Source organism: Cervus canadensis, chromosome 5, assembly GCF_019320065.1.
Source record: "Cervus canadensis isolate Bull #8, Minnesota chromosome 5, ASM1932006v1, whole genome shotgun sequence".
NCBI classification, from domain to species: domain Eukaryota; kingdom Metazoa; phylum Chordata; class Mammalia; order Artiodactyla; family Cervidae; genus Cervus; species Cervus canadensis.
In genome coordinates, this window is record NC_057390.1 from 19,175,976 (window position 1) to 19,199,068 (window position 23,093).

The window sequence follows — 23,093 nt, forward strand, 5'->3', positions numbered from 1 at the left end:
TAATTGTTTAATTTCCTTGGAGGAATATAGAGAAAATATAAAAGAGGAATATAGTTCTCTTCCAATTCAACTGGTTATTCCCTTAGCTTAGTAACACTTTAATTCAGGGCTTATTTTCCTGAGGGCTTCCCTGGTGGCTCAGATGGTAAAGAGCCTGCCTGCAATATGGGAGACCTGGGTTCCCTCCCTGGGTTGGGAAGGTGCCCTGGAGAAGGAAATGGCAACCCACTCCACTGTTCTTGCCTGGAGAATTCCATGGACGGAGGAGCCTGGTCGGCTATGGTCCATGGGGTCACAATGAATTGGACCCGACTGAGCGACTAACACTTTGTTTCTTATTTTCCTATTTTCTCATCTGTGATGTAATCTTCCTGAAAGTAAAAATCATATAATAACCTTATTATAGATGAAAGAAGTAAGCAACTATAGTATTTACAAAGTATAATTGAATATAGCATTTAGTTGAAGTCCCCCCACCCCCACCAAAAAAAGGCTCTTTGGAGGGGAAAATAAGGCAACAAAATAAAAGAAACTATTTACTTACCTGAAAGAACAACTTCTACTAGGTCTCCTTCATGTATTTCATCTGCTGAGGTAATGAGCTGCAGAATATTTTCTGAGTTCATATCATGGCGAAAAAGAAGAATTTTGTCATACATGCCAAAGAATCCACACTCTGGAAACTGTAGGAAAACAGTCCTGTATCAGTATACTCATTTCATAAGTAAATGTCTCAATCTTATGTAATAATTTTAAATGTACTTTTGTTGTTGATCAGTTGCCAAGTCGTGTCCAATTCTCTGCAACCCCATGGACTGCAGCATGCCATGCCTCCCTGTACCTCATCATCTCCTGGAAACGCTATTTGCTAACAATTTTATTAATATCCAAAAAGATCAACCATGTGCTCAAGCACCTTGGTTAAATCTCAAGTTCAAAATTACAAAAGTAAGCAACATATATAATTACTGATATCTTAAAACATTTGTCTCTTAATACAGAATTTCTTTACTCAGTTATTGATGAGGAATAAAACCTTCAACTCAGTGCTATTCTTAAAAGACTGAGGGGTGAGCAGTCTTTCCTGTCCTTCAGAACTGAGCTGCCCGTCTACTCACCTACCAGCCATACTGCTGTTGTTCAGGATGGACACGTGTGGTTATTTAAACTTAAGCTAATTAAAAATAAATAAAAGCTGAGTTTCTCAGTCTAGCCATATTCCCTGTGCTCAATCACCACGCTAATCTAGCTTGAGTAATCAACTGTTATTTATGCTTCCCCTTAACTTTTACATCTTGATGGTTTACCAAATTTAATATTTTCTTTATGGAGTCAACTCACTGTATCCTCTAAATAAGATATCCTGACCTTGAATGATATTTCCTTGTTCAGATCCAGTTGGTTTTGTAACGAGCAGTTTGATCATGTAACTCATCAGGTTTTCCTATTTACTTTGCCCACTGAAAAAGGCCAGGCCAAACTTGTAGCCCACTTCTACATCAATTAAGGATCTTACAGCATATATTTTAGGTGCAGATACCAACCTAGTTCATCTTACTTTATGGCCTTAATTTTCCCATTAAAAATTCTTATATACATCTCTAAAAAGGTCTCAATTCTGGGGGAAAAAGTTAAATTTTTAGGAATTGAAAATAATGACTTAATTAGAAATTTTAAAGTTTACTTGCATTTTAAAAAACCTAAGTTAATAAAGTGTAGAAATATTTAGAATTTTTATAATACTATATCTCTTTTCAATATTTGAGTTATGGATATTTTTATAACTTTGTAACATGCTGTAAACAGATCTAACAGCATAAGAATTTTCCACTGAAAAGAGTAATACAGAATCAAGTTATTTTCATTAAATTTTAACTTAAAATTTAAATTTACTAAATTTTATTTAATTATTAAATTAGAAAACATCTAATGGAGAGTAAAACTGAGTTGCAACTAAAAAACAACCTTAGTTGCAACAATTCTTAAGAATTATTAACAGAAGAATTCCATATTCCATCCTTATAAAATCTCTAACAAAATATTTGTATGAATAAAACTCATTTTAAAAAGTCAAAAAATTTTTTTACATGTCTTATAAGTGTACGGTCCTACGGTGTGTAAAGGTAAGAGTCAGTCCTTGCCTTCCAGGGGCTTACAATCTAGTAGAAAGAGAAATAAAACAAATATATAACACGATAAGAGAAATGCCAAGAATGAAAAAACCCTAGAAGAGGGAATAAAAAAGACAGACTATCCCTTTAAGAGTGCCATTTGAACAGAATCATAAAAAGAGAAGCAAGATTTCCATGGGCAGAAAGTGAAAATGTAAGGGTCATCACTGAGAAAGTATAAGGTAAACGACAGAAGGGAAGTGGACTCTGACTGGAGAATGAGGTGACGGGGGTGGGGGTGGGGCGAGCAGGGATAGAAAAAAGGCAAAAATGTACACAGGAGCCCCAGACGGACCATACAAACAGAGAAACTCACCATCTGCAGGGCTGGGTTCTCAAGCTTTGCAACCTACAAACTATAGCACCTTAGATAAGCTGCTTAACCTCTCAAAGCTCAGCTTCTTGTCTATAAGTTAGGAATAGTAGGAGTACAAGCTTTTATTTTTTTTGGTGCACCACATGGCATGCAGGATCTCAGTTCCCAGGGATCGGACCTGTGCCTCTTGCAGAGGAAGCATGGAGTCTTAACCACCGGACCTGCAGGCAAGTCCCCATGAGTACTAGCTTTAAGTGGTTCTCGTCAAAATTAAATTATTTGATGACTATAAAACACTCAGCACTGTGATCAAATAAACACTAGTGGTTCATATTCTTCTATATCCAAAGTGGGAGAGACAAGGGGTGCCAGAGGAAGGCACGGACATGACCAGTTTTAAAGGATAACGCAGACAGCACTGAGTAGCTGGGACTGGAACAGCAAGAGACAGAGCAAGCTCCTAAAGAAGGCAGAAGCTATGGGGCAGGAGAGAGGTATCAGGGTCTGGATTACATAGAAGACAGGAAGCAAGACAAGAAACACTTCCCCCTAGAAACTACATTTGGTAAATTATACGGATCACTAATTCTGTTCTGACCAAACCAGAAGTCCCCACAACTAAACATATCAATGAGAGAAGAAAACATAAAAAATTAATGGCTTAGCAAAATTATGAGTATTAAGAATATTTATTTAAGATATACATTGTGTACCAAGCTAGAAAGCCATCAGTGACGATAAAGAACAAAGTAACTTTCTGGACTAGCAAATGTTTACATACTATATTCATCTATATGGTTGAGAAATTACAGAATTCTCCAAGAGAAAGGAAATGTAATAACAAGTCTATGAAAAAGAGTTTTTTGCTATTCATGATTATATAGGTGTGTTTGGTAAGACATTTAGGAATTCTCTGAAAACAAGGGTCCTCACAAAATTAAGTAACAGAAACTGTGGCCTGAAAAAAAGAGTCAGAGAGAATATTAAATATTGCCACTGAATATCAGGAAACAGTGTTGCCCACCATTAAAAATATTATGAATCTTGAGGAATGAGTATTTCAAAGATAAACACTTAAAAAGTAGAAACAAAGAAATAAACCATAAACACTCACTTAAAAAAATCTAAACAATTGTAAGGAAAAACTCCATAAAAAACAAACAAACAAAAACTCTGTTAATAAGCTTTGAATATATAGAAATAGACTGTTGACGATTTTTAAAAATTCAGAAATTGATTTTCAACCAGGAATGAATTCATAACATCATGTCTCACCTTTGGTCACACACTGGAATCATCTGTGGAGCTTAAAACCATGTCTGCTATTTTCACCCCAAGCATCTTTATCATTGACTTCTTTGCAGCAAGCATTTCTGCCACATAACTTACTGTCCATAAGGCAATTTTGCTGTCAAAGATAAAGTAACTGGTTGACAGTTTGGTTTCAAAGTATATTACCATTTCTTCTAGTTGGCAACATCATCAATGGCTTTACTGAGCTGACAAATGAAGCAGACGCTTTACCATCTAAGCCACCAAAGAAGTCCTGACAAATGAGGATGATCTGCCCCAAAATGATTTGGTTTCTTATTTTGGAATACAGTACACATCAAAGGAGAAAGAGGCTGAGGGCCTTAAAGGTGCAGAACTCATCCCACATTTCTCATAGAACTTTGGAATGTCTACCAACAGACATGTGACAGAAACGACAATGTAGAAGAAAGCTTTCACAACACAATACAAAGCTTGGTTACAAACATGCATCCCAGTATTTGGAAACTGACACTTCTCTTAATGAAGGAAGAAATTTTAGTGAAAAAGACTAAGTGCAACATGGAACGAGAAGAAAACGGAATAAGTAAAAAACCACATACAGTTGAACAATCTGTGGGCTAGAAGTGCCGACCCCCATGCAGTCAAAAACCTATGCGTAACTTGACAGCTGGCCTCTCAATCTGCAGCTCTGCACTGGCAGACTCAACTGACTGCCATCATGTAGTAATGCAGTACGTGTGAACAAAAAACCTGAATGTGACCAAAATGCCTGTGGCAAAGATATCCACAGCAAAGATGCTGAGGGGAAAGTATCAAGAACAGTTAAAACAAACAAAACATACGAAGATTATTCCTAGATTTATGGTTAAGCTCTAGGGGATAGGACATGGACACCTGATTTCAAAATTTACTTTTATATTATTCAGTGTATGTGTATTATTCAGTGTATTCAGTGTATTTATATATTCATATATATATAAATGCAGGTGTGTGTGCAAGCTAAGTTATCTCAGTTGTGTCTGACTCTTCATGACTCTATGGATTATAGCCCACTAGGCTTCTGTGTCCATCGGATTCTCCAGGCAAGAATACTCGAGTGGGTTGCTATGTCCTTCTCCAGGGGATCTTCCTGACCCAGGAATCGAACCCGAGTCTTTTATGTATCCTGCATTGGCATGTGGGTTCTTTACTGCTCAGTTCAGTTCAGTTCAGTTCAGTCATGTCCGATTCATTGTGACCCCATGGACTACAGGACACCAAGCTTCCCTGTCCATCACCAACTCCCGGAGCGTACTCAAACTCAAGTCCATTTCATCGGTGATGCCATCCAACCATCTCATCCTCTGTAGTCCCCTTCTCCTCCCGCCTTCAATCTTTCCCAGCATCAGGGTCTTTTTAAATGAGTTGGTTCTTCACATCAGGTGGCCAAAGTATTGGAGTTACAGCATCAGTTCTTCCAGTGAATATTCAGGACTAATTTCCTTTAGGATGGACTGGTTGGATCTCCTTGCAGTCCAAGGGACTCTCAAGAATCTTCTCCAACACCACAGTTCAAAAGCATCCATTCTTTGGCACTCAGCTTTCTTTATAGTCTTTACTGCTAGCACCACCTATATATATAGCAACAAAGAACCCATGTGGGAAGCCCTATATATATACATATATATAAACACACACACACACGTACATGTATCAGTTCAGTTGCTCAGCTGTCTTTATAGTCCAACTCTCACATCCATACATGACTACTGGAAAAACCACAGCCTTGACTAGACGGACCTTTGTTGGCAAAGTAATGTCTCTACTTTCTAATATGCTGTCTAGGTTGATCACAGCTTTCCTTCCAAGGAGTAAGCGTCTTTTAATTTCATGGCTGCAGTCACCATCTGCAGTGATTCTGAAGCCCCCAAAAATAAAGTCAGCCACTGTTTCCTCATCTATTTGCCATGAAGTGATGGGACTGGGTGCCGTTATCTTAAGCTTTCTGAATGCTGAGCTTTAAGCCAACTTTTTCACTCTCCTCTTTCACTTTCATCAAGAGGGACTTTAGTTCTTCTTCACTTTTTGCCATAAGGGTGGCATCATCTGCATATCTGAGGTTATTCATATTTCTCCCGGCAATCTTGATTCCAGCTTGTGCTTCCTCCAGCCCAGCATTTCTCATGATGTACTCTGCCCAGAAGTTAAATAAGCAGGGTGACAATATACAGCCTTGATGTACTCCTTTCCCTATTTGGAACCAGCCTGTTATTCCATGTCCAATTCTAACTGTTGCTTCCTGACCTGCATACAGATTTCTCAAGAGGCAGGTCAGGTGGTCTGGTATTCCCATCTCTTTCAGAACTTTCCACAGTTTATTGTGATCCATACAGTCAAAGGCTTTGGCATAGTCGATAAAGCAGAAACAGATGTTTTTCTGGAACTCTCTTGCTTTTTCGATGATCCAGTGGATGTTGGCAATTTGATCTCTGGTTCCTCTGCCTTTTCTAAAACTTCCAGCTTGAACATCTGGAAGTTCACGGTTCACGTATTGCTGAAGCCTGGCTTGGAGAATTTTTGAGCGTTGGTTTACTGGCATGATATGAGTGCAACTGTGCGGTAGTCTGAGCATTCTTTGGCATTGCCTTTCTTTGGGATTGGAATGAAAACTGACTTTTTCCAGTCCTGTGACCACTGCTGAGTTTTCCAAATGTGTTGGCATATTGAATGTAGCACTTTCACAGCATATACATATACATACATATACATGTATAGAGACATACATATATATATCTTTTTAAAAATGGACTTTAAACAGTTTGACATAGAAAAATTAAGACAATAGCAGAGTGTTTCCTTATACCTATACCAATATACTGGATTCCCCTACTATTGACATTTTCACTGGTACATTTCTTACACTTAATGAACTAATATTGATACATTATCATTAACTAAAGTCCACAGTTCATTCAGATTTCCCTAGTTTTTACCCAATGTCTTTTTCTTGTCCCAGGTTCCCGTTTAGGATACCATACTTCCTTCAATTGTCAGATCTTCTTAGGCCCTTTTTGGCTGTGCCAGTTCCTTAGACTTTGCAGAGTTTTGAAGAGCTTGACTGTTTTGAGGAGTGCTGTTCAGGGGTTTTCCCAGATGCCTTATTGTCAGAATTTTTCTCCTTATTAGACTGGAGTTACAGATCTTGGCAAAGACGATGTCAGAGGTAAAGTGTCATACTCATCATATCATATCAAGTGTACCTACCATCAACACGATCAACTACTGTTGATGGAGACCTTGATGATCTGACTGAGGTCATGTTTGTTAGGTTTCTCCACTGAAAAGCTATTCCCCTCTCCCACTGATAACATACTCTTTGGAAGTATGTTACTATGAGCAGCCTGCACTTAACACTTGTTAATGAACGACAAGTTATGTTCCCTGCCTTCAAGGTAGAGAAGTATATAAATTATTCAGAATTCTTCTCTAGGGGAGATTTTTCTATTTCCTACCATTTATTTATTCATCCAAATGTATTATATGTATCTCTCAGTATGGACTTAAGGATAATTATTTTATACTTTGGGATACAATATATATTCTTTTAAAATACATTTTTTATTTCTGAGTATGAAATTTATTTACATGGCTCAAAATTTTAAAAGTACAAGAGTGCAGTGCAAAATCTAAGCTCCAGTTGCCCAGTGATCTCCGCCATGGTCAACAACACTGCCAGTTTTCTTAATATCCTTCTGAACATACTTTATACCTAAATAGTAGACATGGATATATCTTTTCCTCATTTTACACAAATGGTGGCAAACTATAAACAGTGTTCTGTACATTTTTTTCACTTAGAAACATATTTTAGAGATCATTTAATAACAATATACAAAAATGTTTTCCTTTTTTTTTTTTTTTTTAATAGCTGCACAGTTTTATTTTACCAATTCCCTACTGATGGGATATGGGTTGAGGAGTAAAACTAAAGCTAAATAGTCTTGAGTTCACTTACAAAGTTGGCTAAGTTACTTAACTTCAGTTTCTCCATTTGTAAAACAGTACCTACCTTGTAAGGTTATCACGAAAATTAAGTAAGTGAGTATATGTAAAGAGCTTAGAGAACTCCTGATGTTTTGAACGCCATATGAATTGAAGCTACTGTTCCCAATCTTTTTCATTACAAACAATACACAGTATATAATCTTGTATACACATTTTCCCCCATTTTTTGAATATATGAATAGGATAATTTCTTAGAAGATTTGCCAGGTCAAAGAACGTACACATTTAACATTTTTTGGACACTCCCCAAATGCTCTTTACAGAGGCTATACCAATTATACTTCCAAAAGTAACATACTAAGAACGCATGTTCTTTCCTTCATGTCTCTTGCTGTGGCTGTTCCTTACGGTCTGTCTCAAGGCATTTGTAATTTCTTCTTTGACTGCACCGCAGAGCCACTGTCTTTTTAGCAGCAGGTTGTTTAGTTTACATGGGACTGTTGAGATGGAGTGTGCACGTGGAGAGACTCTTCCTCCAGTCTTATAAAGCCACCAATCCTCCTGGATTAGAATCTCACCCTGAACATCTTCTTTAACCCCAAGTACCTCCTAAATCTCCTATTTCCAAATATAATTACAGTGAGGGTTAGGGTTTCAACAGATGAATTGAGAAGAGGAGCCCAATTCAGTCCATTTCAAGTATACCATCAAACTTGTTGACTTTAGGTTAAAAAAATGTATTTCAATGTAGTTTTCATTATAAGAAGCAAAGCTGAGCATTTTTCATATGCTTAAGAGATAGTTATATTTTCTGTAAACTATTCATTTTTGCCTCTTTCATGGATCCATAATCTTTATAACTTCAAATCCAATCATCCCTCAGAATGTTTCTCATTGTGTGGGACATCCTTAATAAGACCCGAACAACAGACCAAAAAACACAAGCCCCCTGTATATTCAGCAGTATATATGTTGAATTTCTCAATATGGTATGATGCCAATAAAATACCCTATACAGAAAAAGGGAGCTTTTCCAAGATAATGGCTTGTTTTTCTCAGCCAGGTTCCAGTATAATAAAGAAAAAAGGATAACTTCCCCCCTTTCAATTGTATAAATTTTAAGAAGAAGAAATATTCTAGCAAACTAATGAAAATCAATTATTGATTACATTGTGAATTTCCATTTTCAGTGGACTCCCTTCTATTACTCATTCCAGAATACAGTCTTACCTAATAAAATGGTACAGTGCTTTCTAAGCATTCTTTTCTCACAAGGGGGCGGGGTGTGGGTGGGAGCTACTTGGGACAGAGACCAAGATTAGAAAAGGAGGAGAGGTGGTAATAAGCTTAGTATGAAAGTGAGTGAAAGTGAAAATCAGTCATGTCCAAGTCTTTGCAACCCCATGGACTATGTAGTCCATGGAATTCTCCAGGCCAGAATACTGGGGTGGGTAGCCTTTCTCTTCTCCAGGGGATCTTCACAACCCAGGGATCGAACCCAGGCGGATTTAAACAATGGAGGCAGATTCTTTACCAGCTGAGCCACAAAGGAAGCCCATCAGTAACTGTCCCCTAGGAAAGTAGTTCTTAGCTGGGGTGATTTTGCCCTCCAGAAGATCTGGGCCATATCTTGAGTGTCTCAAAAATATCCTGAGACACTTTTGGTTGTTACAACTTGTGGTACTGGTACCTGGTGGGTACAGGCCAGGAATGCTACCAAACATCCTACAATAAGCACTCCACAAAACAAAGAATTCTCTGGTCCAAAATGTCGACAGTGCTGAAGTTGAGAAATGCTGCTCTGGGGGATAAAGGAGTCAAGAAAATAGAGGGACTGGAAAATGTGGAAGGAAGCTGACAACTTTCTGAAATCTAGACATGCTTTTATTTCCTTCCCTTGCCCACTTCAGCCTTGATTAAAAGAAGAAAGAGGAAATGAGAAAAACAGCAGAAGAGTTAGCAGGGTAGAAGCAAAAGGCCTTTATTTTGGCCTCTCTCCAAATCCCTGCTGCCCCTTTTCTGGATTTGCTTTCTACAACTGTGTCAATGACTTCTCTTGACTGTGCAAAATGAATTCTGTTCTCAGTTCATGTGGGAAAGTAACAGAATTTCATCACAAAGTTATCAAATTCTCACCCCTTATGCACTCACTTTGCCCACTTTAGACTCACCTGTCTTTGTTTCTGCATTAAAGATGGCTTCAGGAATAAAAAAAAAAAACAGATCATCCTATCTTTCTATAACTATCCCGTGAAAGTCATTTTTTATGGTATTAACTTATACTTAAGTTAAAAGTTTTAATACTTGCAAATAATATTCCTTCAAGTCACACTATATTTTGGGAGTTCTCTAATGTGAATAGTTTAAAGTTCATATCATTAAAATTCTGTCAATAAAATGTTAGATTAAGGCTTCCCTGGTGGCTCACTGGCAAAGAATCTGCCTGTCAAAGCAGGAGATGCAGGTTCGATCCCTGATCCGGGAAGATCCCACATGCCACGGGAAACTGAACCTGTGCACAACTTCTGAGCCTGAGCTCTGGAGTCCCGGAGCCGCACCTACTGAAGGCTGCGCGCCACGAGCCTGCGCTTTGCAACAAGAGAAACCGCTGCAATGAGGAGCTCCTGCACCACAACTAAAGAAGCCCCTGCTCTCCCCAGTTAGAGAAGAGCCCTCACAGTAACGAAGACCCAACACAGCCAAAAATAAACAAACAAAATTTGGAAAAAAAAAAAAAGCAAAACAAAACTGCCACTGTTATCTATAACATCTCTGTGAACATTGTTAAAAAAAAATGTTAGATGAGGTGAGAACTTGTCAAGTTTCTATTTGGTCAAACACAATTTTTACACATTAACATAACAGCTTCAGAATTTAACATTACCTCAACATATAATTTATCACTATATACTTTAAAAAGGAATACGAGTTTTAGTCTAATGGCAATGGGAAACCATTGGAGAATTTTAGTGTACCTTAAAAAAAATTTTTTTTAACTGAAGTATAATGAATAAAGTACACGAATGTTAATTAGAAGATAGACAACTCTATATTCTCATGCCATGTAAGCACCACCCAGGTCAAGATTAATAGAGCATTTCTAGCATCACAGTTTTTTTCATATTCACTTAATTTGAAAAGCTGAAATACTAAAGTCATTGGATGCCAAGTAAATCTTCACAGTAAGTTTTTCTAATAATAAACCAGATGATAATAAATAAGCTCCAAGAGGGCAAGGGCATTCTCTTTGCAATGTTCCCTACTGAATGCCCAGCACCTAGAACTTAGTATCTAACAGGCACCTAGTATCTAACAGGCACTTACTGAAAAAGATGTTGACTGCCGAGCAAAGCTAAACTAATTTCACACTAAAATATTTCCAAGAAATAAATATAATTATCACTTTAACATCACCTTTTAGGAAACAATTTTATTGAAGAGAAGAATTTCAAGACTGTGTTCCCATACACAGATAGAAGACACGAAAGTCTAGATGAGCCAATGGGAAAATTATTCAATGTGGACTCTGAATTTCATCATTAATCTCTAATAGAATGTTGTGAATATGGGATGCTAGAGGAGCTGCTTCATTTAATACTACTTCTCTTTGACACAAACCAGAATGATCTTTTTTCATTTTATTTTTTCTTTGTTTTTCAATTAGTTCTGATTATCTTTAATTCAAACTTTTTGGAACTTTCTATTCTAGCCAAGGTCTTAACCTGAATATCCAGCAAAATTAAAACAAAAACAAAAACCTTCTTCCTGTTTGAGCCTCCAGATTAGTCAACGGTTGCCTGACAGACACTGTTTTGCCAAGATAAAAAAACGCTGGGATAGGGTAAAGAGTAGGATGTCACCTAGCCATTGAACACAGCTGTAGTGAAAAGAATAGAGAGGGGGGGAAAAAGAGACTGACAACTGGTTTCTAGAACACAAAAGATACAGCTGGGGTTTTTGCTCTACTTTGGCAATTACATCATGTCTGCAGAGACAATGTATTCAAAGAACAGACCAAAATCCTCCTAAATCAGGATACGTAAACAAAGAGCCTTCAGGTCTAGTGTCATGTAAATGGTCAAAACTAAAAACAAATGTTTTAAATCAGTTAAAAGGAGACAGTCAGCTTTAGTTAGAATCATTTCAATTTCAATAAACACCATTATAGCTTAAAATGATTTACTGTCTGCCAATTTCCTCTTACTCCAATTACATCTACTATCTTCATTCAACAAATTAACACAATAGCAGTAGAGTTATAATAGTATTTCTAAGCCTCTTGGCAATATGAAAGTGGGAAACTAGCATTCATTGAGTGTAACAGTTGCTAAACACAAAGCATTATATTATACAAAGCACTTGATCTCATTTAATTTCCTCAGAATTCCTAAAACAAGTAACCCTAGTCCTCTAATAAGATGATCATTTTGCCTCTGTTTTTAACAGCCTGTCATATGCTAAGCACTAAAAGCAAAGGTTAGGGATAAAGCTAAGTTACTGTCATGGGTATAGCATGAGTGCTATACATGCTTTGGCATTTACTAAAATTTTAATAACACTACAGGATCAACGATCTTTCCAGAGTTAAAGAGATTTTAAAACCATGAATATTACTATTTTGAGGTACTAACCATGTGCCTGACGATGTGCTAAGGGCTTTACATTAATTACATTTTAAAATGGAGGTAAGTAATGATGACCCTTGCATTACAGATCAGGTTCAAAAGTCAAGTGACGGAAGAAAGGGTCTATAACCACAAAACAAAAAAGCTGCAGACTCAAAATCTTCACTTGCATCTATCCCTTTGATTTGAAAACACTGTTACCTCTTTCTTAGATTATTAAATCTTTTAAAAACACATGCCAATAACAAAAAATAATAGAACAGATTTTAAACGCTAACATAATTTTGACACGGGGAATCCATGCATAAATACTCTGTTTAAATGGGCAAGGCCTGCTCCCTCAGTTTTGATTTTCTCATTTGCAATCTGACTCTGGTAGTGGCCTCCTGGCAGAGATCTCATCAGCCAATTTCTGCTTGGTTCAATCCTAGTTCTACCTACTGCTCAGCTCCGTCTGCCTTCTTCTGATTGCCAGTCTTACCAGTTCTTTGGATTTCATCAGTATAAAGAACACTCCCTTTAGCTTATAAACTCCCAGAAGGCAGAGATACTGTGAGTTGTTAAGTTTGCTTTATAAACCAATATGAAGATACAGATATCTAATACACGGAGATTAAAAACTTACTTCCTTTGTGTAACTATATCCATACTCATAATGGAAACTGTGTAGTATTTTTAAACACATTGAAGGCAAACTACAAATCCTACTTTAAAGCTCTCAAGCTACAGTTCACATCTAGAAGACATTCATATTCACTAATTTACTAAGACTCTATAACAGTACCAACAGAAGTTTTTGATTTCTCCCAACTTCACAGATTTTATTTCTATCGACTTTAACTCCACGTTTTTCAACTTCAGCACTACTGGCATTTTGGACCAGACAATTCTTTGTTGAGGGGATTGGTGGGGCAGCTCTCCCGAGCACTGTAGCAGCATCCCTCCCCTCTACCCACTAGATACCAGTAGCACTTCCCTTCCCCTAACTGTGACGACAAAAACAAAACATTTCCAGACATTACCCAATGTTCCTGGGGGTGGGGGGTGTCAACCCACTTGAGAACCACTGGCTTAATTTAATTGTATACGTTAAAATCAGGTACTGTGGCTGTAGTATTGCCAATAACGTAGTCCCAATCTACATTCTTGGACATCCCTGGTGTCTCAGTGGTAAAGAATCTGTCTGCAATGCAGGAGACTCGGGCTCAATTCCTGGGTCAGGAAGATCTCCTGGAGGAGGGCATGGCGACCCACTCTAGTATTCTTGCCTAGAAAATCCCATGGACACAAGAGCCTGGCAGGCTGCAGTCCACAGGGTCGCGAAGAGTAGGACATGACCGAAGCGACGCAGCAGCAGCAGCAGCAAACTACATTCTCACAAGCAATGTGAAGTTCACTGGCGTTCTCAGAGTGAGTAACTTTGAGAATTTCAAGTACTCTAGAAGAACCTGGCCTTTTACACAATCCCAGAAAGACAGAGCTCCAGAAACTAAACATCTGACCACCTACACTAGTGAGAGCAGGCTGGGCAAACCCAAGGCACTGATACAGGAAGCAGTATGGAAAAGAAGACTGGTGTGTATTCACTCGCTCCTTCTCTTTGTGATTCTAACAACTATGCGTTGTTTCATCAAGGGAAGTAATTAGCACTAAGGATTATTTGCAGTATCATGTTTTTAGCAGTAAACGCAGGTACAGTGGGTCTTTTAACAAATGTCTACTGAGTATAAGGCGTCTGGGGAGACAGAGGAATAAGACAGAACCAACCTCAATGTAACCTGAGTGTTGGAAGCATTTCAAATTTTCAAAAAGAGGAAGCTAACTTTTTGGCCAAAGTTAAAGACAACAACAACAACAAAAGAAACTCCACCCACTCCACCCTCAGGATGTGTCATGAAATTGGAGTGAATTCAAAGAGTGACCACTTTTGGTCACATCCAAGTTTTAAGCAGAGCTCAATTATGAATGATTTGCTTGTTAAAGAGATAAATTCTTCGGGGGGGGAAAAATCTGTGTACATGCTTTATACTACCTGTGTTAAGTTAGAACTTGATCCAGTTTTTAACTTTTGCTTACAATCACTGATAGCTCTGTTTCTATGAGGTTTTACCATACCTCACCTCTAATGGAAATACCAATTTCACTTTTCCCCTAACTGAACATATAATATCTAACATTTATTTAGTACTACTATATTGAACATTTCCATGTGTTTGTTTAATCGAATATCTTTGTGAGATATATTTTATATCAACTGACCAAATATTTAGAGATAAGTGTTTCTCTTACTAATATGTAAGCTCTTTACAGAATAAAGATATTAATCTTATGTAATACTTGGTGTAATATCTCCCTAACCTTACTTTTGTTTTTATTATTCTTACATCTGCAAATATTATAATTTGGAATATTCAAATCTGCAAGCTATTCTTTTCCTGTTTCTTTTTACTGTTCTGAAAGTGAGATATCTACTCATAAGTTTGATAAATACTCAACTACACTTTATTCTAATTTTCCTTTGATTTGAATTCTCATCAGTTCAGTTCAGTCGCTCAGTCGTATCCAACTCTTTGTGACCCCATGGGCTGCAGCATGCCAGGCCTCCCTGTCCATCACCAACTCCTGGAGTTTACTCAAACTCATCTCCTTGGAATCGGTGATGCCATCCAACCATCTCATCCTCTGTTGTCCCCTTCTCCTCCCGCCTTCAATCTTTCCCAGCATCAGGGTCTTTTTAAATGAGTCAGTTCTTCACATCAGGTGGCCAAAGTATTGGAGTTTCAGCTTCAACATCAGTTCTTCCAATGAATATTCAGGACTGATCTCCTTTAGGATGGACTGGTTGGATCTCCTTGCAGTCCAAGGGACTCTCAAGAGTCTTCTCCAACACCACAGTTCAAAAGCATCAATTCTTTGGTGCTCGACTTTCTTTATAGTCCAACTCTCACATCCATACATGACTACTGGAAAAACTATAGCCTTTGACTCGACGGTCCTTTGTTGGCAAAGCAATGTCTTTGCTTTTTAATATGCTGTCTAGGTTGATCATAGCTTTCCTTCCAAGGAGTAAGCGTCTTTTAATTTCATGGCTGCAGTCACCATCTGCAGTGATTCTGGAGCCCCAAAATTAAATTCAGCCACTGTTTCCCCATCTATTTGCCATGAAGTGATGGAACTGGATACCATGATCTTAGTTTTCTGAATGTTGAGTTTTAAGCCAACTTTTTCACTCTCCTCTTTCACTTTCATCAAGAGGGCCTTTAGTTCTTCACTTTTTGCCATAAGGGTGGCATCATCTGCATATCTGAGGTTATTCATATTTCTCCCGGCAATCTTGATTCCAGCTTGTGCTTCCTCCAGCCCAGCATTTCTCATGATGTACTCTGCCCAGAAGTTAAATAAGCAGGGTGACAATATACAGCCTTGATGTACTCCTTTTCCTATTTGGAACCAGCCTGTTGTTCCATGTCCAGTTCTAACTGTTGCTTCCTGACCTGCATACAGATTTCTCAAGAGGCAAGTCAGGTGGTGTGGTATTCCTACCTCTTGAAGAATTTTCCACAGTTTATTGTGAGCCACACAGTCAAAGGTTTTGGCATAGTCAGTAAAGCAGAAATAGCTATTTTTCTGGAACTCTCTTGCTTTTTCGATGATCCAGTGGATGTTGGCAATTTGATCTCTGGTTCCTAACCTTTAAATCTTGTGAAATTTATCCTGGTGTCAGGTATTAAGTGGAGGTCTATGTTAATGCCCTTCAAATGCTTAGTGAGTTTTCTAAACTCAAATTTCTGAAAAATGATTCCCTTTTATTTCTCTCACCTCCCTTGGCATGTACTTAAAATGTATCATGGATCTATGACTGTGTTTAGTAGTATCTGGTTTCAGTTACTACAGTTTTTCACTTCCCCTTTTCTCTTACTTTTCAGATTTTTAACAATGCTTTTGACTACTTTTTCTCCCTAATGAACTTTAGTAAAACATTATCAGAGTAGAAAGAATCCCAGTAAATTTCTTTTCCCCAATAAAATTCTGAGTGGAAAAAAAATTTAATTCGGGGAGTACAAATTATATACTATCAGTCTTTCTTTTTCAGGAATATAATAATACATTTATTTCACAAAGCCTTTTTCTTAAGCATTACACAAAAATGTTAAATTTTATTTGTATTTCTATTCATTTATTTCTTAAGATAATTATCAATAAATACTTTCCATCGCTTTTTTCCTAATGGAGATGGTTATGTACTCTTGGTTAGTTTTATGTCCCTCTTGTAATAATATCAAAAGATCTAACATAGTAATGAGCTCTCCTCTCCCTATATCTTTAAAGTTGCTCTTTCTGGCAGTTCAGTCTTTGGGAATGTTAACACAATACAGGAAGATCTCAATTCCACCATATTAACCGTAACAGCCTATAATGGTATAGAAACACAGAAAAGCATGTTTGCTCACTTACTGCTCAACAACAGTAAATAACTAGTTAAATCAGTTGAACTCAAAATAATGATCCTGAAGTCACATCTGTAATCACATTAATCTAAAGAAACTTATTCCCTGAGGAATATACTACCATATTCTAAGACAAAAGTCACAGGTTTTCAGGAGCTAAAAGACTGCACATGAAACTCATACATACAGCCCAAGAACAGAAGATTAAATAAACCACAGAAATGATACATCATTAATCTCCAGTTTTCTGCATCAATAAAAAGGAGCATTAGTGGACCTAATAGGAAATTTCAAATAATTCACCCATACTGATCAAGGAAGGGATCAGCTGTCTTATACAGTTGAAAATAGATTATGATACGAATGCACATTCCATAAAGCACAAAGCCAAAAGTTAACATCAACTTAACCGGCAGGTGCTGTCAGTGGTTTCTGGATCACAACTGATTTCTTATAAACCCTCAAAGGAGAAAGGATCCCAAAGTACAAGGTGGTTAAAGTTTTGTTTGGTTTCATTTAGAAGCCACTAAGATCAGACTAATATGCAATATTACTGTTAAGCTAATATTTACTGTGTGATTACTATGTGCTGGGCTAAGCATTTTATAAATATAACCATTTAATATACATGTACACACATACACAAAACCATGAAATGAGTACTATTATAAACCTCATTTTCCAGATAGGAAACCAAGCTTTCACTAGTAAGTGGTAGAGACAAACCCAAATTTGACTCCCAAACTCATGTTTAACTACCGAACTATACTGTTTCATATGGATTCTTTTCTTTACTTACTCAATTAAGAAACATCTGTTGAGCACCTGCTGCGGACATGATGTTTGACCTCATAGAGACAGTTTTATGGTGGACAGTTTCAAGTAAAAGGACAATTACAATCAATATGATGAAAGTTAAAATATACGTTGTACAGGATACCAGCATCTAACCCAGGTGGAGGAGATCAGAAAAAGACTTCCTGGAGGTGTAAGCAGAGGGTATGGCAGGGGAAGGGTGTTCCAAGGAGAAGAACAGCAGGCACAAAGGCCTAGTAATATGACAGAAGTTGGCAGATTGGAGCTTAGGAAGTAATCTGGACTAGTGACATGCCTTTGGGAACCATAAGCATTTTCTCTAAGTATTATTGCAATAATACCTTACATAAATAATTGCATATTTCTGTTACCGGCTCACTGCCAGCAACCAGAAATGTTTGTCGAGTTAGTTGCAGAAAGTGAAGAGAACAGAAATTACCATGAATTCTTGAATAACTAGGTCTAGTGCATATAAAATTTAGAACCCTACTAAGAAGCAGAAGCACAGAGCTTTATTCATTTGACTGTGAAAAAAAACTCCACATGTGCACAAACAAGACAGGTTTCTGTTCCCCCCTGACTACTGAGGATGTTAAAGGCATCCTGCTGTATTCATGCTACAAGCTATCAAAGCAGTCTTGGGGCATTGTACCAGCAGCTGAAGTTTAGTTCCACAGGTGAAGGACTACAGTTGGTGATAAGAAAAGTAAACAGTAGGGCTGAAAACATTGTCATAACTCCCCAATGAGATGACAGTTGTTCCTTTGAGTCATGTACCATTCTGTACCTTTATTTCAGGACTTAGTGTCACCTATCCTACATAACAGTAATTTGACATTCACTCATCTTCTCTTTTTCTAGAGCATAAATCACTAGGGGCAGGAAATTTATCCTTTATCTTGATAAGCTCCACAGTACCGGGCACTGTGATTGAACAACATAAGTGTACCACAAATGTCTACTGAACTGCATGAAGTAGTAACAGATAACGGCCCTGAGGAAAGGGATAACTGGATTATACTGTAAATCAGACCAGCAGAAGAAACAAAATCACCAGCATTTTCTTAATGTAAGATTTTGAACTGCCATATTAACCTAGAATCAGATGTAGACCTTACTGAATTTTTTTAATTGGAGGATAATTGCTTTCCAATGTTGTACTGGTTTCTGCCCTACTGAATCTTTGAACTACCAGATGTCTTAAAAATATATTACTTTATTACCAGTATGTAGAAAACAATGATATCAAGCTCATACAACAAATTATACAATTTTAAATACTTAGAAAAAATATCTTCAGATTATTACTTGTCTGGCCATTTATGCTTGTCAATTTCCATTAAAGTAGAGGTTCCTGACTTTGGCTGCTCACGACAAGCACAAACAGAGCCACAGATGGAGCACTTATGCAAACTCTCCACCCCCAAGAAGCATGACTTCACTGGTCTAGGAAAGGGTCTGTTAGGCTCCCCAGTTATTCTCAGGTGCAGTTAAGGTTGAAAACAACTGTTACAAACTAAGTCACATTTAAGTTGCACAGAAGCACCCAACCACATACATGGAGCTTGTAAATACTTTTAAAATGTTGACATTAAAAAAAAAAAAAAAAGCTGCTCATTAGGAAATGTTCACTGAAGGGTAATTAGAAAATTTTCCAGTGTACCTGCTTAAAAGTATTGGATAAGATTTTGTAGGAAAAAGAAACAAACACTGAAGTAAAGTCTGCAATGGTCAAAGTATGTGTAACCAACTGAAAAACTTATCAAAAATGACTGAATCATGGAAAACTTTGACAAGGAGCTTGGTTTACACTCCAATCTACTTTCACAGTAGGCTGGGATTGAAAACAGTTTTAAAAATGCACTAGCTCAGGTGTGGTCATAGCACAACCTGGAGACAATTCAAATATAGCTTTCTTACTGCACTAAATGGGCTTCCCAGGGGCTCAGTAGTGAAGACTCCGCCTTTCAACACAGGAGATGCAGGTTCAATCCCTGGGTCAGGAAGAAGGAAATGGCAACCCACACCTGCATTCTTGCCTGGAGAATTCCATGGACAGAAGGAGCCTGGCAGGCAACAGTCCATGGGGTCACAGAGAGTCACTCATGACTTAGCGACTAAACAGTAACAACTGCACTACATGTTTCAGATGAAAGTCTGGATTAGATAGATGAGAAGGAAAGTAAACAACAAGATGTTTAGGAGAATTCTGAAAGTGTGGTAGAAATAATACAGGAGAAGATTAAGAAGGTTCAATGAATACCAAATTCTCAAAAGTTGAAGAAATTACATTCTCAAGACCAAGCTTAAATTCCAGCAACAAAACAAAAAGAAAACCACAGTAAGGCACATGATATTCAAATCACTGAAAACCAAGAAGAGAAAAATCTAAATGAAGACAGAGAAAAAGACATGTTGCATACAATTCAGATCCAACATAAAGTAATACAGAGTATTGAAAGTGTTAAGTGAGTGGATAAACATAAAAGATCATTTTTCTCAGTTCTAACTTTCTAAAAACCTAATTTACTGTTAAAAGCAAGAAGAATAACAACTTACTGAAAGATCTGTAACAAAGGTCAATCTTCATTATTTGCAGATTCTGCATCTGTGGATGTGCCTACTTACTAAAATTTACATGAAGCCTCAAAATCAATACGCTCTGTGCTTTATCAGTCATTTGCAGACATGCATAAAAGGTGAAAAATCTGTCACTCTGAATATTTCCAATTGAAACTGAACAAGGTGATGCTTTTGCCTTCTTGTTTCAGCTCTCATAGTGTAAAATGCATGTCCTTTTCATGGTCTATTTAGTGCCATGTGTTCTGAATTTGGGGGCTTTTTGACGGTGACTTCTCTGCTTAAAATGGCCCCAAGCACAGTCCTGATGTGCTGTCTACTGTCCCTAAACACAGGAAGGCTACAATGCGCCTTATGGAGAAAATGTGTGCTAGATGAACTCCACTCAGGCATGAGTGACACGGCTTCTGTACATGAGGTCAATAGTAACGAATCAACAATATATACATTAAATAAGGTGTTTTTAAGCAGAAACATATACAAAACAAGGTTATGTATTTACTGGCTGACAAAAATGTATCCTGAATGCTCACAGGGACGTAGCCCTGTGTTTTCCCTAGAAGCAATGATGCAGTATTCACTAATACAATGTTTGAGATCATGTTATAAATACCACAAGTAATGAGAATCACCTGTATGCAGTAATAAAGTATGTGACAACAACAGCACAAATGATGACAGAAAATAGAAATATACTATTCCAAGGAATGCATTACATTACACAGAGTGGTATGATACTGTTGAAAGACAGTTTATGATAAGATAATGATAAAGCAACAGTTGGCAAATATTTTTTATAAAAGGCTAGAGAGTAATTATTTTAGGTTTGGTGGCCCATACAGTCTCTGTTACAGCTACTTAAGTCCACTGCTGTTCACAAAAGCAGCCATAGGCAAGATACAAATGAACAAGCATGCTATGTTCCCAAAAACTCTATTTGTAGAAGAAGATAATGGGGCAGATTTGGCCCAAAGATGTAGTTTGCTGACCCTTGCACTAGAGCAACTGCTAAAAGGAATTTTAGGAGTACAATAAAACAATAGTTAAAAACAAAATGGAATTATATAACATACTCAATTTAAAAGAAGCTAGGAAAAAGAGAAAATGACTCAAGACCTAAAGAGAAAAAACAATACATTTTTTTAAAAACAATATATGTTAATTCATCTATACTAAAACTTGTGTTAAATACAGTCTAAACACTTGAAAAGCAGAAATTGACAGATTAAATTTAAAAAGCATGACCCAACCACATGCACTTTACAAAAAGCCCACATTACTTATGAAGGTATAAGAGAGGTTATAAGCAAAAACATGTGAAAAGGTTCCACAATGCAAAAACTAAACAACAAAAAAGGAGGAATGGTTATATTAATACCAAAGTTGACTTCAGAATAAGATGTATAACAAGATATAAAGAAGAAAAGCTATACTTGTAAAAGGGATCAATGTATCAAAGGATGTAAAAATCTCAAATGTGCTTGCAAGTAACAGAGCTTCAAAAAACATGAAGTAAAAATTGATAAAAACTGAAAGGAGAAACAAAACTAAAATTATAGCTGGGAGATTTTAATACTACTTTCTTAGTACATTACAGAATAAAAAGAAGTCCATAAAGATACAGAAAACACGATCAACCACTTGACCTGTTATTTATAGAAAACTCCACTATACAAAAGCAGAATACATATTTTGTAAAACTGCAAATATAACATACAGAATGTACTGAAGGACACAGTCCTACACTATAAAACAAATCTCAATAAATATACAGGTTGAAATCATACAAAGTATACTCTTGAGCCAAAAGTGAAATAAAGCTGGAAATCAATACAATAGAAAAATATCTGAAAAACCTCCAAATTCTTCCAAATTAAACAGTCAATGGACCAAAGAAGATATCATAAGAGAAATCAGGCAGTTAACTGACTAAAATAAAAACATATCGAAGTCTGTGATACACAGATACAGTAGTTGTTAGACGGAAACTTATACCACTAGATTCACAGCACTTATATTAAAGGGAAAAAGACTACGCTCCTACCTTAAAAAACTGAAAAAATAAAGCAAGTTAAACCCCAAAGGAGATAGAAAAAAGGGGGGAGAAAAACAATGACAGAGAAAAATCATTAAAACCAAGAATTACTTCACTGAAAACAAAGTTGATAAAAACCTGTAGCCAGAAAGAACAAGGAAGGACTGAGGAGGGGAATAAACACAGAAATTATAAATATTAGGAATGAAAATGACACCATTACTAGAAATCCCACAGATTTTAAAGGATAATGGGAGAACATAATGGATTTGATAACTTGCATGAAATGAAAATTTTCCTCTAAAGACACAAATTACTAAGGTTCACTCACAAAGAAGTAGACACTTGAATAGCTTTATGTGCACTGAAGAATAGAAATTGAGTTTAAAACCTCCTCATAAAGAATATTCCAGGCCCAGGTGGCTTCACTGGTGAGCTCTATCAAACACTTCAGAGAGTAATATCAATTTTACACAAATTTCTTCACGATACAGAAGAGAGAGGGAAATAATTCCAAAATCATTTTGTGAGACCAAGAGTACCCTGTTAACAAAACCACACTAAGATAACAGAAGAAAAAACGACAGGTAAATCTTAAGAAAATATAAGCAAACTGAATCAAGCAAAGTATAAAAAGGAAAATATATGGTGACCAAGAGAGTTTGTTCCACAAATGCAAGGTTGGTTCAACATTTCCAAGTCAATTTAACTCATCATTATCAACAGACTAAAAGAGAAAAACACATAGATGGATAAAGTGTTTAATAAAATTCACAATCATTCAAGATAAGTTCTAGCCAACTAGGAACAGACAGGAACTTCCTTAACCTGATAAAAAACATC

At 37.0% G+C, this 23,093-nt stretch overlaps 1 protein-coding gene across 2 annotated transcripts in view; it reads right to left on the reverse strand.

Annotated features, from left to right (window-relative positions):
• PRKD3 (protein kinase D3) overlaps positions 1 to 23,093 on the reverse strand; it is an 86,016-nt gene that overhangs the window by 45,437 nt on the left and 17,486 nt on the right. For both annotated transcript variants that reach the window (XM_043468328.1, XM_043468329.1), the window contains exon 3: positions 545 to 683. In XM_043468328.1, the coding sequence (XP_043324263.1) occupies positions 545 to 683 (139 nt within the window). The remainder of the gene's footprint in view (positions 1 to 544; positions 684 to 23,093) is intronic.